The 16,938-nt window shown below is 41.5% G+C and overlaps 1 protein-coding gene across 1 annotated transcript in view; it reads right to left on the bottom strand.

The window, feature by feature from the left end:
* The window catches only part of DENND2A (DENN domain containing 2A), an 88,245-nt gene that overhangs the window by 3,875 nt on the left and 67,432 nt on the right, over positions 1-16,938 (bottom strand). Inside the window, exons 15-18 of the mRNA XM_087723004.1 lie at positions 7,626-7,803; positions 6,196-6,237; positions 2,567-2,684; positions 510-749 (exon numbers count right to left, since the gene is read on the bottom strand). Coding sequence (XP_087579130.1) covers positions 510-749; positions 2,567-2,684; positions 6,196-6,237; positions 7,626-7,803 — 578 coding nt within the window. The remainder of the gene's footprint in view (positions 1-509; positions 750-2,566; positions 2,685-6,195; positions 6,238-7,625; positions 7,804-16,938) is intronic.

Raw genomic sequence — 16,938 nt, 5'->3', positions numbered from 1 at the left:
AAATGGCACAGGAGGGCAAATCGCCATAGCTGTGTTTGATCGCCACCCGAGTATTTGTTCATGATCAGATGCAAAAAATCTGCAACATTTTTGGTCGGCACCCAATTTAAGTCATGGTCAGAAGTGCTTGTTCTACTGTACTTAGATCTACCAACTATCAGGAATCTATTGTAACTCAGTAGGACAATTCATGCCTTGTAGATAAAAGGTCTCAGGTTCTATCCTGGGCATCTCCAAAAAGGATTGGAAACTTCTATTCCAACATCCTAGAGTGGGGGGCCTCCAATCTTGACAACTTTAAGCCTGGAGAACTTCAAGAACAGCTTTGCTGGCTAGGGAATTCTGGGAGCTGAAGTCCTCCAGGCTTAAAGTTGCCAAGGTTGGAGATCCCTGTCCTAGAAAACTGGTATCAGTGATGATAATGCTAAGGAAACAGAACAATACTATGACTTGGTGTAAAGAATCTGCTGGATTCTTTGCACTATACTCTTGTCAAGAAGACCACTCACCTTTGGCTCCCTGCTTTCGTAATTCTCGTTCTTGAATGAAGCCTCCAAACATCTGAGTCTCCATAAAAACTTCCAGGAACCTCCGAAGGCTCTTTGAAGAAACGGACTTCCGGAAAGCTTCCCGCTGGAGAGCCTTTTCTTCCTTCTCAGCAGGAATCATGAAGAGAGAGTAGTGTCCTACAATCTCCACAAAGAAGCGGACGAAAGCTTCTGACACCACCTCATTCAAAGGGCTGGCCTCTGAGGGGACATGGTAGGGAAATTGAGGAAAGTCAAAACAAAGAATGAAATGTAATCAGGAAAAAATATACTGGGGTTGAATGATCTTTCTTAACTGTTTTTGGCTAGCCTCCAGATCTATTCCACTACATCAAGGAAAACCGAGCGCTCTCATGCACAGCAATTCTGCTTTGCATTCAAGAGGTTTTTAGTACTATCTTCAACACAGAATCACAGAACATAAGAGCTAGAAAGGATCGGAGATATAATCTAGCCCAATTCCTGCCCAGAGCAAGATTCCATTACTACAGCAACCCCAACAACCATTCAATCTGTGTTTAAACACCTCTATAAAGCCATATAGAATCTGCCATCTCTTATTCTAGAACAATTATTGTTAAGATATTGTTAAGGTGTTGTCGTCCGTACGGGTGGTACTCAAATATTGTCATGTCCTGCTCTTTCTGCGCCAACTCAAAAAGCTCAAACTGCCCAAAGAGCTGCTTATTCAGTTCCACAGGAATTATTGAGTCTGTCATCTGCACTTCTATAACCGTCTAGTTTGGCTCTGCAACCAAACAAGACAAACATAGACTTCAACGGATAATTAGAATTGCAGAAAAATTGATTGCTACCAATCTGCCTTTGACTGCAAGAGTCAAAAAGAGGGCTGTGAAAATACCTTTAGACCCCTCACATCCTGGACATGAACTGTTTCAACTCCTACCCTCAAAACAACGCTATAGGGCAGTGTTTCTCAACCTTGGCAACTTGAAGATGTCTGGACTCCAACTCCCAGAATTCCCCAGCCAGCATTCGCTGGCTGGGGAATTCTGGGAGTTGAAGTCCAGACATCTTCAAGTTGCCAAGGTTGAGAAACACTGCTATAGGGCACTGCACAGCCAAACAACTAGACACAAGGACAGTTTCCCCCCAAATGCCCTCACTCTGCTTAACAACTAATTCCCACAACACTGTCAAATACTTGACTAAGAATGTATTACTATTATTCTTCTGTTCCTCCCTAGTATCTCTCTCTCCCCACTTATGACTATAACCATTACGTTGCTTGTATCTTTCAATTTATATTGTTTTTATTTTTTTTCCCTAGTACGATTTAATAGCTTATTAGTAACCTTGACTCCCACTAAGTGTTGTATCTTTTTATTCTTGATGAATGAATTCTCCTTATTTACACTGAGAGCCTATGCACCAAAGACAAATTCCTCATGTGTCCAATCACACTTAGCCAATAAAGAATTCTGTTGTGTTCTGTTCTATTGTTCTGTTCTGTTCTATTCTATCTGTGAAAAGGTTGAAAAGCACTGCTATGCTAAATACAAAAGTCCTAAACTGATAAACAATCATTGTCCCCCCCCCCCAAAAAGAGAGAGACTACCAAATGTTAAATTAAACGTGACCCGTCAAAACCGCGTTCCACAAAAGCGCGGTCGACGAAATCGCGTATGTGACGTCATCACAACGAGACGAAAAACATCGAAAAATTGAAATAAAAATTAAATTACAGCAAGCCGATTCACATAAAGGTAAGGGTTAGGTTAAGGGTTAGGGTTAGGGTTAGGTTAAGGGTTAGGGTTAGAGCGTTAGCGTTACGTTTAGCGTTAGGTTAAGGGTTAGCGTTAGGTTTTTCGTTAGGTTAAGGGTTAGGTTTAGGGTTAGGTTTGGGGGGGTTAGGGTAAGGTTTTTGCTTTATTTTTACATTTTTTGATCTTTTTCGTCGCGCTGTGATGACGTCACATACGCGCTTTCATCAACCGCGATTTTGTCGTCCGCGGTTTTGTGGTGGAACCAAATTAAAAACAAATCAGAATCCAAACCCTGTTTGCCATTGAGTGTGACTTCCTCCTTCTCATTTGCCAGTTCATTTCTCTGCTCCAGGATGTGTTCAAGCGCTCCTTGCAACTTCCGGGGCAAAATGGAATCTTCGTCTTCCATCTAAAAAAAGAAAAACAGGCATTTAAAAAGCTTGCATGAAAGCTGATCCTGCATGTAGGGAGACCAATCTGACAATATCGCTCTTGTTCCACAAACATGCTTTTTTTGTGACAGAGCATACATACCGTATTTTTCGGAGTATAAGACGCACCTTTTTTCCCTCAAAAAAGAGGCTGAAAATCTGGGTGCGTCTTATACACTGAATACAGCATTTTTTGCCTCCCAAAACCTCACCCCCTTCACCAAAATGGCTGTGCATAGCCTGTAGGAGGCTTTCAGAGAGCTCCTGGGGGCTGGGGAGGGCAGAAATGAGTGAAAAATGGCCTGTTTTTTCCTCAATTTTACATCCCTCCCAGCCCCCAGGAGCACTCTATAAACTTCCTAAAGGCTATCCATGCCCCCTTTTTTATGGAAAATGGGCCCGTTTTTGCAAAAAATGGGCCATTTTTTGCTCATTTTTGCCCCCCCCCCGAGCAGTCTGCAAGCTCTCTAAAGGCTATTCATGCCCTTTGTTGGGGGGGGGGAAACAGGCCCGTTTTCCCGAAAAACGGGCCGTTTTGGGGAGGTTTGCATAGTGCAAAAACTTTTTTTAAATTTTCCTCTTCAAAACCTTGCTGCGTCTTATACTCCGAAAAATATGGTATTTTACACATTCAAAGCTGTTTGAGCTTCGGACAGCCGGGGGGGGGGGGGAGAGGAATGACGGAACCTTTTTGGAAATTGGTCTGTTTGATCCTTCACAGACGTGTGCAAAATCCCCACTTTGTATTAAATGCAGAGGGCGTATCCCCCCCTTGTGGATATGGTCAAGTTAAAAGGATAGGCATTAAATGGCATTTGGCGCCTACAAGTGCTGAAGGAATACAATTATAATAGATTCCATCTTGGGCCATTGGCTTCATGTAATTAGCTCCAGACTCAGCCCTGGGGATGAAAATAGCTTCTAATTGGACAGATCCTAATGCTACCAAGGCTTTAAGTCACTGAGAAGATATTCCATCCTTTCTCCTTAATTGGTTTCTTTTGGTCAGGGAAAAAGGAGCAATAGAACACACAGGAAAATGGTCAATGAAAGACAACACAGCATACAACTGGCAGTTGCAAACTACCCTTACAATTTTGCATTGGTAATTATAATACAGTACATACCTCTTTTTCTGATATCCTCAGCAGGGCTTTTGGCAGCCCCCGTTCTTCACTAAGTGTGTGTGCGTGGGTATGTACACATATAACTCAATGGCAAAATACCAATATTACTTCTTCCTATTTTCCCCATAACAACCAGTTTGGCTGAGAGAGATTGACTGGCTCAAAGTCACCCAGCTAGCTTTCATACCTAAGTCAGGACTACAACACACAGGACTCCTGGCTAGAGCCTCAACCACTACACCAAATTATGAGCAGAATATGACCCTAGTGGTGTATTGGGATTTTAACTCCAAGCCAAGCTAATGGGATATCCTGGGAACTATTGTCTCTAGATGTCAAGACAATGTCAGAAAGTTGAACTCGGAGCAAATTAACACCCTCTAGGAGCATTACGTTGAAAGGAGGAGAAGGCATTGACTGCAGCAGCTGATTCCTCAACATGAACTTTTGCCAGAAGATCCAGAAGGAACCATCTTCCCCCCTGGGATCTAAAGACATTTCTTTTTCAGTGCACCACATGAGCATAGCTAACCAGCACATGCCATGCACACTCCAATCCACACCATTTCCTGGCCAGCTTCAAGATAAGATTGGGCTGAGAAAAAAAATGCTCTCTGGGCGATAGCAAATGAGTTAACAAATTGGGGTGGGGGGGAAGCCATTTTAAATTTCCCACAATGTCCTAGGATACACCACATTCCAAAGAATTATAGGTAAATTCTTAGAATAACAGAGTTGGAATGGACCTTGGAAGTCTTCTACTCCAATCCCCTGCCTAGACAGGAAACACTATACCACTTCAGACAATGGTTATCCAACATCTTCTTAAAAACTTCCAGTGTTGAAGCATTTAAAACTTCTGGAGACAAGTTGCTCCACTGATTAACTGTTCTGTCAGGAAATTTCTCCACAGTTCTAAGTTGCTTCTCTCTTTGATTAGTTTCCACCCATTGCTTCTTGTTCTACCCTCAGGTGCCTTGGAGAATAGTTTGACTCTCTCTTCTTTGTGGCAACCCCTGAGATATTGGAACACTGCTATCATGTCTCCCCTTTCTTTTTTCATTAAACTAGACATACCCAGTTCCTGCAACCGTTCTTCATATGTTTTAGCCTCCAGTACCCTAATCATCTCTGTTGCTCTTCCTTGCACTCTTTCTTGAGTCTCAACATCTTTTTTTACATCGGGGTGACCAAAACTGGATGCAGTATTCCAAGTGTAGCCTTACCAAGACATTATAAAGTGGTATTAACACTTCACATGATCTTGATTCTATCCCTCTGTTCATGCAGCCTAGAATTGTGTGGGCTTTTTTGGCAGCTGCTGCACAGCTGCCAAAAAAAGTTCAAAAATTAAATTCTACCATACGGTTGGCAAAAAGTATATTCAGAACCAGTATATTCATTACTGATAGGGCCTTGGCGGTTATCTGAAGTTGTTTCGACTGGTTCTGATGTGGAATTTACTTTTGTCTATTTTATAACTTTCATTTCTAAATGATTTTCCTGGGTGTCTAATACTACACGTACTGATCTAAAAAAAAAAAAAGGACATCACTCTTGAAAATATTCTCAAAGTACATGAATTCTGGCTGGAAGAGTAGATATGTAGTCAATCTTTCTTTCTCTCTCTCTCAAAGCCAAAGGTCACAGTTTCAATTATTTTCCTTTCTATGCTTTCACTGGCAGCCAGTAACTCTGGCAGGCTTTAAGATGGTTTGATGCTTCTGAAACTGCTGATCAGAGGAGACGTCAGGAGGAGAAAATGTGCATGCAAACTGGGAAAAGCAATGCCACCTCAAAAGCTAAATTCTCAGCTTTGAATGGCTATCTGTTTCTAGTCTAGATTTCCCATGACTCTCTTTGGAATTTGCAGGAATTAAGAAAGTGATAGGCTATATTCAGTAAGGTAAAGGTTCCCCTCACACATATGTGCTAATCGTTCCTGACTCTAGGGGGTGGTGCTCATCTCTGTTTCAAAGGCGAAGAGACAGCACTGTCCGAAGACGTCTCCGTGATCATGTGGCCGGAATGACTAAACGCCAAAGGCACATGGAACGCTGTTACCTTCCCACCAAATGTGGTTCCTATTTTTTTCTACTTTAATTTTTTACATGCTTTTGAACTGCTAGGTTGGTAGAAGCTGGGACAAGTAACGGGAGCTCACTCTGTTATGCGGCGCTAGGGATTCGAACCGCCGACCTTTCTGATCGACAAGTTCAGCGTCTTAGCCACTGAGCCACCGCGGCCCTATATTCTATATTCTGTATCAGATGATTTTAAGCAAAAGATTTCCCCACCCTTCCCTTCTCCCCAAACAAATTAAAAAGAAAAAGGAAAGACTGAACAAATAAGTTATGCTTACCTGTCTAAGGAACCGGTTATTAACAAGGTCAACCACAAGGACCTGGCCACCAATAAATACACATAAAAAGAGAGAGAGGGAGAGAACATTAGAGCAGAAGAGTTCTCCAAATGTCTTGCATACAGGACTCAAAATGCCTCAAAAATTGTTAAGCAAGGTGTAATTTTAGGTATGACAAAAGGAAATTCTTGAAGAATTCCCTTAAGTATAGCTAAGTTTCTTCCAAGTAAATAGAAGGAGAATTGAATTTACATTTTTGTCCTGGCTCCACGCCTTTGGGAGAGACGTTCCCAGTGCACCAGTTAAAGGACACCTTCAGGGTTTGATCCATGGATAGAGGGAAGAGGTAGACTGATGTCCTTGAGGAAAGGATTGCCTGCTCTGCAGCTTTCAGGAGAAAAGGCTGCATCTCATCAATTTAATCCCATGAGCCACAAAAAGATATGAAAGCCAGTCTGATCATAGGGTGGTTTTATGAATTTAACCACAAAACCACAGGCTGACAACTGAAACACATGGAAGCTGTTCTTCACTTCTTTCTTTCTCTCTCTCCCTCCCTCCTTCCCTCTCTCTGAGAGAAGGTGGGAGAGAGTGAGGAAGAGAGGAAGAGAGAGGAAGAGGGAGGGAAAGGGAGAGCACTAGCTAGCTTTCTCTCAGGAATATTTCCTGCCTGAGCTGCCACATAACAGACAGCAGCAATGGGCTGAATTAAAATGAGAGATAGCTGCTTGCATTTAAATAATGGAAGCATAGGATTGTCAATGTGTGTTTAATTTGGTTATTTGTTTTAAAAATGGATCTGCTGCATCTCAAAGCAATCTCCCCCTCCCCCGAAGGTATCTCACGTAAACATTTGCAAAACAACATTGAAAAAAATCTACATCTCACCCTGGAACAAGAAGATAAAGCAAGTATAAATATGGGCTTTAAAAAAAGGCTTCGGATAACCTTTAAAACACCTCAGATTTTTTTTTAAAAAAATAGACTAAAAGGGCTGGAAAAATACGAGAAGGCAGGCATTAGGGTAACTTCTCAAAGAAATAATTTCTACAGAGTGTATCCCAGTTTCCTGTAGCTCAACTACTGCCGTCTATTGACTTTTGCAGGCAATTTTAATACATGTTTTAAATCAGTGTTTTTCAAACTTGGCAACATTAAGATGTGCAGATTTCAACTCCAGAATTCCCCAGCCGGCATACTGGGAATTTGGGGAGTTGAGGTCACATCTTAACAATGTCAAGTTTGAAAAGCGTTGTTTTAAAAAGGTCTCCCTCTGAGCCACAATAATGTTTCCAGCCGAAAACATGCACCCTGCAAATTATTAAAGTATGTGGCTAGTAAGATACTGAAATGTCCCATATCTGACTTCCCACATGCAGCTTAAAAACCAAATTGGGGTTTAACACAACCTCCAGCTCTTCTGATCTCACCTCTTCCACTGGCAGCTCCTTGAGGCGGGGCAAGGAACTGGAGAGCAGGCCAATCAGAAAGGGGGTTGGCGAGCAGACAATGTCAATCATTGAAGGGGGAAGTACCGGGATATAAGTGTGCTGCCAGGCAAAGGGGTAGAGAAGGGCCACTGTGGCATGGCAGCATTTGGACAAGGTACTAGAAGAAAAAAATGAAAGAAGCAATCAAGATTCCTTGTAGCAATAGCAATAGCAATAGCAGTAGACTTATATACCGCTTCATAGGCCTTTCAGGCCTCTCTAAGCGGTTTACAGAGAGTCAGCATATTGCCCCCAACAATCTGGGTCCTCATTTTACCCACCTCGGAAGGATGGAAGGCTGAGTCAACCCTGAGCCGGTGAGATTTGAACCGCTGACCTGCTGATCTAGCAGTAGCCTGCAGTGCTGCTTTTAACCACTGCGCCACCTTGGCTCTTGGCTGCTATTGTAGTAGCAATAGCAATAGCACTTAGACTTATATATCGCTTTACAGTGCTTTATACAGCCCCCTCTAAGCGGTTTACAGAGGCAGCTATTGCCCCCAACAAACTGGGTTCTCATTTTACCAACCTCGGAAGGATGGAAGGCTGAGTCAACCTTGAGCCTGGTGAGATTTGAATTGCCAAATTGCAGGCACCCGGCAGGCAGCAGAGGTAGGCTGCAGTACTGCTTTCTAACCACTGCGCCACCGAGGCTCTAGTAGCTCTTCAAAAGCATTTTAAATCCATAAATACAACATGAACATGCCTTAACAAACACAACTGGCTTTCTGATAATTTAAAGTCTAATCCAAAAACTGAGTTGTAAAAATCTAGTCTGTCTTATTGTGCTTATACTACAGCAGGGCTGTCAAAGTCACGGCTTCACGGCGTCATCACATGATGTATCAGGGCTTTCCCCCCTTCGCTAAACTGGGCGTGGCCAGCGCGTCACGCATCTGGCTCATGGACCGCGAGTTTGACAACCCTGTACTACAGTATTTTAAGCGGCTTTTTAAACCGTTTTTTTTTAAGAAAAAAAGAAAAGCAAAATCATTTACATTCACAGCTAAAGTACACTTAATGTGAATTATTCAAGACCATTAAAAAATGCAAATAGTTTTTTAAAAACTTTTTTCTTTGAGACCAATTTTTCTAGGGAGACTTTTAAAACATACATCTCTCTGATGTTTTTTTTTTAATATTAGCTTTTAAAATAATTGCATGCTAAAAGTTTTTTGCATAGAAATATCCACACCTTTTTCGGATCCTTGAAAGAGACAATGCTGACGGCTTTTGTTCAATGCTAGTGTTTGCATTCTCATTAATGCTTATAGGAATAAAAGACCCAAACTGGTTCCCAACAGAAACCTGGAATTCTGTTGCATCAGTGGTGGGTTCCAGATTCTGGTGCAACCGATATGGTACAACGGGGCCCGGTGTCTCCCACATGCATATGCACAGCCCGCAGCACAGCACACAGCACCCAGTGTGCCCATGCACCCTTACCTCCACGACGCCTCTGTGACACTCCAGCTGCTCGGTGGAGCGTCGCACAGGCGCCGTATGTTCCATGCACAGAAGCACTCAAATACAGGTAAGGAGCTCAGGCGGGGGGGGGGGGCTGTCCGGAGCACCATACCGGAATGGTACCCGGTGCTCCCGGCAGGCACTGGTATGCCCGTACCAGGGCGTACCTCCTGCAACCCACCATTGTGTTGCATCCATAAAGCACACCTGATTGATTTCATCAGAATTAGCTGAGTTCTCCCAGCAATCTACAGTGCAGACAAGATGATTTCTCAAAATTACTTCCTGGGGTTTACATCTCAGTTTCAGGCCCATTTTCTCCCTGAGTACAAGGATTCCTGGAAATACAGCATTAACCAAATGCTTGGATTTCACACTGTTGCCTTTGACACGTGGCAAGGCATGGAGTCGTCCCAAATTCCTAATACTTTTTCCTGCCAGCTAATGGAATTGCTATCAAAACCGAGCCTGCATTTCTGCTGAAATCAGCCATTTGTGGGGAAGTTGGCATAAACAAAAAAATCCCATGGAACCCTCTGACGTACATACAATTCAGAGCATTTTGGTACAGTATTTTTTTTTAAAAAAAACCTTGTGGGATCAGCTTCAAAGCCCATCTAGTTAACTTGTGTGTCATAGTAGTATGACAGGTGAGCCCAAAAGGTTCATGAGCATGATCCTCTTCTACTGCCATTCCTTAAAAGATGGTTTTTTGAGACACAGAGTGCGTGCATGCGTAGAGAGAGAGAGAGAGAGAGAGAGAGAGAGAGAGAGAGAGAGAGAGAGAGAGAGAGAGAGAGAGAGAGAGAGAGAGAGAGAGAGAGCGAGCTTTTAATTCTGGAGGGAGAATCCAGTCATCTAAAATAACAGCCACTGATAGGCAGCTCTTCCAGTGATCTACCACAACCCATCATTTTCTCAAATTGCCGGGATTCTAAAACACCAAGATTGTGCCAATACAAATTCCTCCTGTTGATCAAATTGAAATACTTCTAATCAAAGGGGAAATATAAGGGAAAGCATGGAATGAACAGCAAAGTTATACAAACAGGGGTTGAAGTCCAATACATTTTAAATAGATCTGGTTGAGAACAGCTGGCATAAAAAGAACTTTGCTGTTTCTATTTGGCAAAATTCATCAGTGTGCATTTGAATAATGGAGCCGCAATAATGATGATGATGATAGTGGTATTTTCATGATTTTTAAAGAATCTTGTAAGCTGTCTTGTACTTTGAAAAATGAATAAATAGACAGGCAGAGAACTAATGGCATCATGGCAGCCTTTCTAGATATGTTTGGATGACCTGCAGTTTGGATATGGGTGACATGGAGCTTACGCTCAAATAAAGCCCCCAAATTAGGAAACACTTTGGGTCTTTCAGATTTTAGGAAAAGAACTGCCAGAAAACTGTCTTTTTGTAAAAAAAGAATATGGTAATGCTGTTTTCATAATCAAAACCAAGAGTTTTCAAACCCCACCCTCCGAGATAGGCAAGAGGACAAGCCACTCATCAGTGTAGGCCCGAATTTTTCTAGAAGCTGCGCATGTAACTGAAAGAGAGCCATAACGTCATTTGGTTTGTAAGCCAGGTCTTGAATGGATGGAGACGGGAGGAAGAGAAGGAGGAGGGAGATATATTGTGCTGCCTAAAGGAATCATATGGCCAGGAAACCACTTACAGCTGGCTTGAGTTAAGCACCATGAGAGAATGTATGCTGAGGAGGGAAAAGGGAAGGCTTGGTGGAGGAAGAATATTCCACGCCTGACAACAATTTCTGCAGTTATGTGGCAGAAAACGAAAGAACTTGCAAAGGAGGAGGAGGAGGAGGAGGAGGAGGAGGAGGAGGAGGAGGAGGAGGAGGAGGAGGAGGAAGAGGAGGAGGACGACTGAAGTGCTATGCAACAATTCTGGCTGGCTAAGAACCTTTTTTTAACAGAATAAAATTTCTATCCCTCATGCTTGTAAAAACTAAAATTTCTATGAGATGTGAAGTGTTGAATTCTAAACTCACTCCTCCCACCCACCCCACTTTATCTTTCTGGTCTTCTTAACTACACAGAAATGAACATTATGATCAGCACTGCTTGTCCTCCGTTCCAGGAACCTGGATTCAGATTGCTTGCAGAAGACGACATGGGTTTTAAGCTGCCCTCGTTATCAACCTGCCACCCAAACAGCAAGTCTAACTTGCTTTTAGGAAAGTGTATCACTCAAGTCTATAGCACATCTGTCAATGCCCAAAATCTTTCTCAAAGTCCATTGTTGCTAAACGGACTTTTTGGGAGAAAGACGAAAGAAGTTAGGATATCATGAGTAATGGAGCCCCGTGGCACGACATAACCGCGAACGTCAAAAGCGCGCCGACAACACCGCGGCGCTAAAACCGCGATGTCAAAAGCGCGCCGACAACAGCGCGCCGACAGAAGCGCGATTTAACTTAAGGTAAGGTTTAGGGTTAGGTTTAGGGTTAGGTTTAGGGTAGGTTTAGGGTAGGTTTAGCGTTAGGTTTAGGGTTAGGTTTAGGGTTATTTTTAGGGTTATGTTACAGCGCGCTTCTGTCGGCGCACTGTTGTCGCGCGGTTTTGACGGTGCGGTTTTGTCACCGCGCTTTAGTCACACACGCTTTAGTCTACCGCGGTTTTGTGGTGGAACCATGGAGCCCTATTCTCATCACCAAACATTTAGGAGCAGTCATCTTCTTCTTTGAAGAAGCTTCTTGGATGAGAAGTGAAAAGTTTTCAAACAAAAACAAGAAAGTCCAGTTGCCCCTTGGGAAAAAAAGCACCTTTGGGACAACCATGACCTGGATGACTGAGAATCTCCATAGACAGACCATTCCACTATTTCCGATCATTAGGGATACTCTCTGGAATTAGAATTCCTGGGTTGTAAAAGACAGATTTGGAATTGCATTGAGACCAGGCTGTTTAAACCGAGAGGATTGGAGGAATGTGATTAATTGTGATTTGTTCATCTAATAATATTTATTTATTACATTTCCATAATGCAATCCTACTATTTTATACTTCTCTTGGGATCCTGCCACTGCAAGCTTTCAGAAGCTTTTTAAACATGTTTTTAAAAAAAATGAAAACTTTGAAATAATGCAATAAAAGATTAATAGCAGTAGACTTATATACCGCTTCATAGGCCTTTCAGGCCTCTCTAAGCGGTTTACAGAGAGTCAGCATATTGCCCCCAACAATCTGGGTCCTCATTTTACCCACCTCGGAAGGATGGAAGGCTGAGTCAACCCTGAGCCGGTGAGATTTGAACCGCTGACCTGCTGATCTAGCAGTAGCCTGCAGTGCTGCATTTAACCACTGCGCCACCTTAAATGTCACAGCTATATTAAAGCAACAATTCCAAATAATTTTGTTGGATTTATCCCCATCTATGTTTATATATATAATTAATAAATGCATATTGATATTATATATATATGTGTGTGTGTATTTATATTAATATACATCCATTAATTATATATATATATATAAACATGGATGAGGATAAATTAATTAATTATATAATTAATTAAAATATGGAATGACATGTTGGTAAAATTGGATCCTAAGTAAAACATTAAATGAAACCACGAAACTGTAAATGAGCTGCTGGCTGCTGTAAATGACAATGGAGTAATTTTCACTCCAGGGAAAAATAAATTTAAAAAGAAAATAGGAAGATACTTTGGCTATCAGAGTTCTTTCGAATTACCAATTATTGGATTCTTCCTATCTCAATGATAAGCTTTGTGCAAAAGAGTTGAGCAGCTCAAATTAATGTAATAGAAAAATGAAAACATGCACATCCAAGGTTTTTTTTAGCTGACAAGAGCAATTACTACAGTTATTATGGGAAAGTGGGGGGAAGGGAGGAAGAAATAAGTTTCCCCCACCCCCTTTCCACTCTCTAGGTTCATAATAACAGAAAGGATTTTGAGAAGGGAAAGAAAAATAACAAGATATGCACTTTCTGCACGTAGCTTAAATTGGCATCTTTGTTCAGTTGTAGATGGGCTGTTAAAACATTTTTTCCTATTCCGCATGCCTTTTAAATAACTTCAAATGTATTCTCTTTGCTTCAAGGGAACTTTTTCCTATTGTTTTGCTTTGGTTGGAATCCCAGGTTTTCACATTGTTTTAAAGTTTTCTATTGTGAAGTTGCCTACAAAATGATCTTATTTGAATCAAAAGGCAACCCAGTAATTTATTTATGAATAAATGCGCTTATTAAACCTGGTTTGGGTTTTGTTCAAAAATGCTCCACAACACGTACACTCAAGACTGGCCAAAGCCTCTTCCTTTCATGGAAAGCTGCAGAAAGATGGAAGAAACCACATGCACCAAAACTGGCTCAAAACATTTTTCCAAAGTCAATGTTATCCTTTCCATCAAAGAGCATAGGACCCCTCTCTTATGGTTAAAATAAACAACCAACAGAATTGGTTGCCATTTCACAAGATCCTAAGTCCACTACCCCAAATGTAAAATCGCTCTTGATGCCCAAGGTATGTATAGTTCAGTGATGGCATGCACATGTAGCACCGAGTGCCAAAAAGGGAACACTTTATGCATGTGCATGAAGCATAGGAGGCATGTGTGCGCTGGAAAATGAACTTCTGGCTTCTGGAGCGTACGTGTGCAGTGCGTATGCGAAGTGGCACATGGACCCAGGTCATCTGGCATTGCCAGTTCCTCTTCCGGGTTTCTGGTGCCCATGCGCATGCGATAATCAGCAGAAACTGGAAGAGATGATCTTCCATTTTCTGGCATGAGCATGCGCGCTGGCCAGCTAATTGGTGCATGCGCATGTGTGGCAGTAACTGGAAGGCTTGCTGGCTGCACACGTACGCTCATGCCAGAAAATGGAAGACCATCTCTTCCAGTTTCTGCTGATTATCGCATGCGCATGTGCACCAGAAACCCGGAAGAGGAACTGGCAATGCCAGACGACCTGGGTCCATGTGCCACTTCACGTATAGTTAGTAAATAGTTCTCTCAGTGAACAAGTGAGTCATATATGAATATGACCGGCTGGAGTAAGACTGTGATAAATCCAAATTCTCCTATTCTTTTTTAAAATGGGCATGTACTCATTAAATACCTTCTGTTGAATTACTTGAAACATTCCAAACCATTGAACAATTTCAAACAGCTGCTTCAGGTCTGGGTTTTAACAAAGAAAGTGAGGGAAGAGGGAAACCAAATGAGAAGCTAAACAGAAATAAAATCTCCCTTCAGAAACATAAAATAATTCCCATTTTCCCAAGCAAACGGTTATTGTTTATGTGTTAAACTTGAGGATTTCTCCTTCACTCCAATTCCTAAACTGTGTACCATAATACTAAAAAGTGGTCTTCATGGCACATACACAGAAGTATGAAAATAACACAAAAGGCAGAGAAAAGATCCCTAAGGCAAGTAGAGCCTCTTTTATGATGATCCTGGAGTAATTCTACACCTCCTAAGGATGACCACAGTTGCCAAATACGATACAGTCAGAGGAAAAAAGGATGAAAAATGCAGAGTGACAGGTTGCAAGAGAAAATGATTTCCCCACCCACTTAATAAAACATGTTTCCGACAAACTAAAGTAGTGACTATGATATCACCACTTGGTTTGTGTCCAAGTAATAATGATCTGTGCAATGGAATGATGCGATTTGTATATACAGTATCTGAGCAAATATCTCCTCTTCTGAATTCCAGCTGGAACATTCAAATTTCCATGGCTCTATGAATACAACCCATACTTTGATTGGCCTTCCACAGTTTTTGCTTAAACCTCTCAATCTAGTTAACAAAGCGATAACCTTAATTTGTCAGAAGAAAAACTTGCAAAAGAAATATTTGGATTCCAACACAGAACATGTTTTTTTTATATCCTTCACATGTTAAAAACCAAACATTCCAGGTAAGAGAATTTGAATACATTTTCAAATTTTTTGAACTACATGAATTAGGGTTGAACTTTAATATGCTCCTTAAATAAATAAATAAAATCATTCAGACCTCAAGTGTACATGTTTCCTTGGAATCACAGAAATAATGATTCCATGACTGTTACTTTCTGTGATTGTGCCAAATGTTACATCTATTACTCAAGAAAATCTGTGCAATTACTCTAACTACAGTCATGTATACTTTACTTGAATATAATTACTCATTTAAGCAATGTAACTTTTTTTAGCTAGAGAATGCTGCTGTTTTCACAAACTGAATCATCAAGGTTACACATTTTCAACATGGCTTTTAAAGCAGCAGTATCTTTTTCTTGAGTTCACAAATAAGCTTGTAAAAAAAAGGAGGAAGCTCTATCGCAAAGCGGTGCAATACTTGCAGGAAGTACTTCCTTCAAATTGTACCAAATTTTCCTCAAAAAAGAGGGTGAAAATCTGGGTGCTTCTTATACACCAGCGGTTCTCAACCTGTGGGTCGGGACCCCTTTGGGGGTCGAACGACCCTTTCACAGGGGTTGCCTAAGATCATTGGAAAGCACATATTTTTGATGGTCTTAGGAACCGAGACACCAATTTTATGATTGGGGGTCACCACAACATGAGGAACTGTATTAAAGGGTCGCAACATTGGGAAGGTTGAGAACTACTGCTATACACTGAATACGGCATTTTTGGCATTCTTAAGAGCCTCCCAAAGCATTGCATGCCCCTTTTCTTTGCAAGAAATGGGCCATTTTTTGCTCGTTTTTGCCTCCCCTCCGCCCCCAGGAACACTCTACAAAAGCTCTGCATGCCCCTTTTGGGGGATGGGGGTGGGGCAAAGAATTTACCTCTTCAAAATCTTGGTGCATCTTATACTCCAGTGCATCTTATAGTCCAAAAAATATGGTATATATAAAACCCAGATTCTAAATACACTATTTACAATTCTGCAAACACTTCTACTGTTTTCTAATCTTGTTTAAGACACTTAAAAGCAGGGTAGCCAGATACCTGCTAGGTATTTGAAACTTCAGCTCCCACAAACCTTGACTATACAGGTAGCCAACTTAACGACCAAATGTCTGTTGTTAAGCGAGACACTTGTCAAGTGAATTTGCCCCATTTTATGACCTTTTTCGCCACAGTTATTAAGTAAATTGCTGCAGTTGTTGCCTGTCCTCTTATAATTGACTTATAATAAAGAATTTAAACTTCAGTTCACATTTTATGCAACAGATCTACTATATCAATTTGGTCTGCTCTTGTCCATTTTAAAAAACAGCAATATAATGAATGAATGATTTTTCCTCTTTCTTTTTTTGGCAGCTTCACCATTCCTTCTCCTAGTCCCGTGAATGCAGCGGGACTCACTGGGAATTGTGAAAACAGGCAGGCTGCTGAAACTTGAATAGGAATCATTACTCATCTGTTAAATTTTGCCTTTTCTAGTTGGGAGGAAAAATTTTTACTCTCCCCATCCTTTTAAAAAATGGATGAGGGCCAGGCGCCAGCTGCAGAAAATCTTAAAGAGATCTGGGCCCCCTTTTTCCCAAGGTGTGGGAGGAAGAAGTTTTTGTCCAAAGAATTGGTGAGCGGAAAAACAAAGGCTATCTATGCAGGGGGATGAGAAGGTTTGAAAACTTCCTGCTCAACATTGTGAGCATATTTTAGCTATTGCAGTGTATATAATCCTACTAAGGAAGACCCAATAAAGGTAGAGAGAGGTGTTCTGAATAACCATGCAGATTATGTACAACTGGGAAATAATCAAGAATCTGGATATCTTTGAATGGCTGGAAACTACAATAATTAGAACAGAGAACTTGGATAATGGTCAGG

This window comes from Thamnophis sirtalis, unplaced genomic scaffold, assembly GCF_051295495.1.
Source record: "Thamnophis sirtalis isolate CommonGarterSnake01/CBP01778 unplaced genomic scaffold, rThaSir2_p1.2 scaffold_9, whole genome shotgun sequence".
Lineage (NCBI taxonomy): Eukaryota > Metazoa > Chordata > Lepidosauria > Squamata > Natricidae > Thamnophis > Thamnophis sirtalis.
The sequence above is the reverse complement of the archived record's forward strand: the minus strand, read 5'-3'. Positions and strand labels throughout refer to the sequence as shown.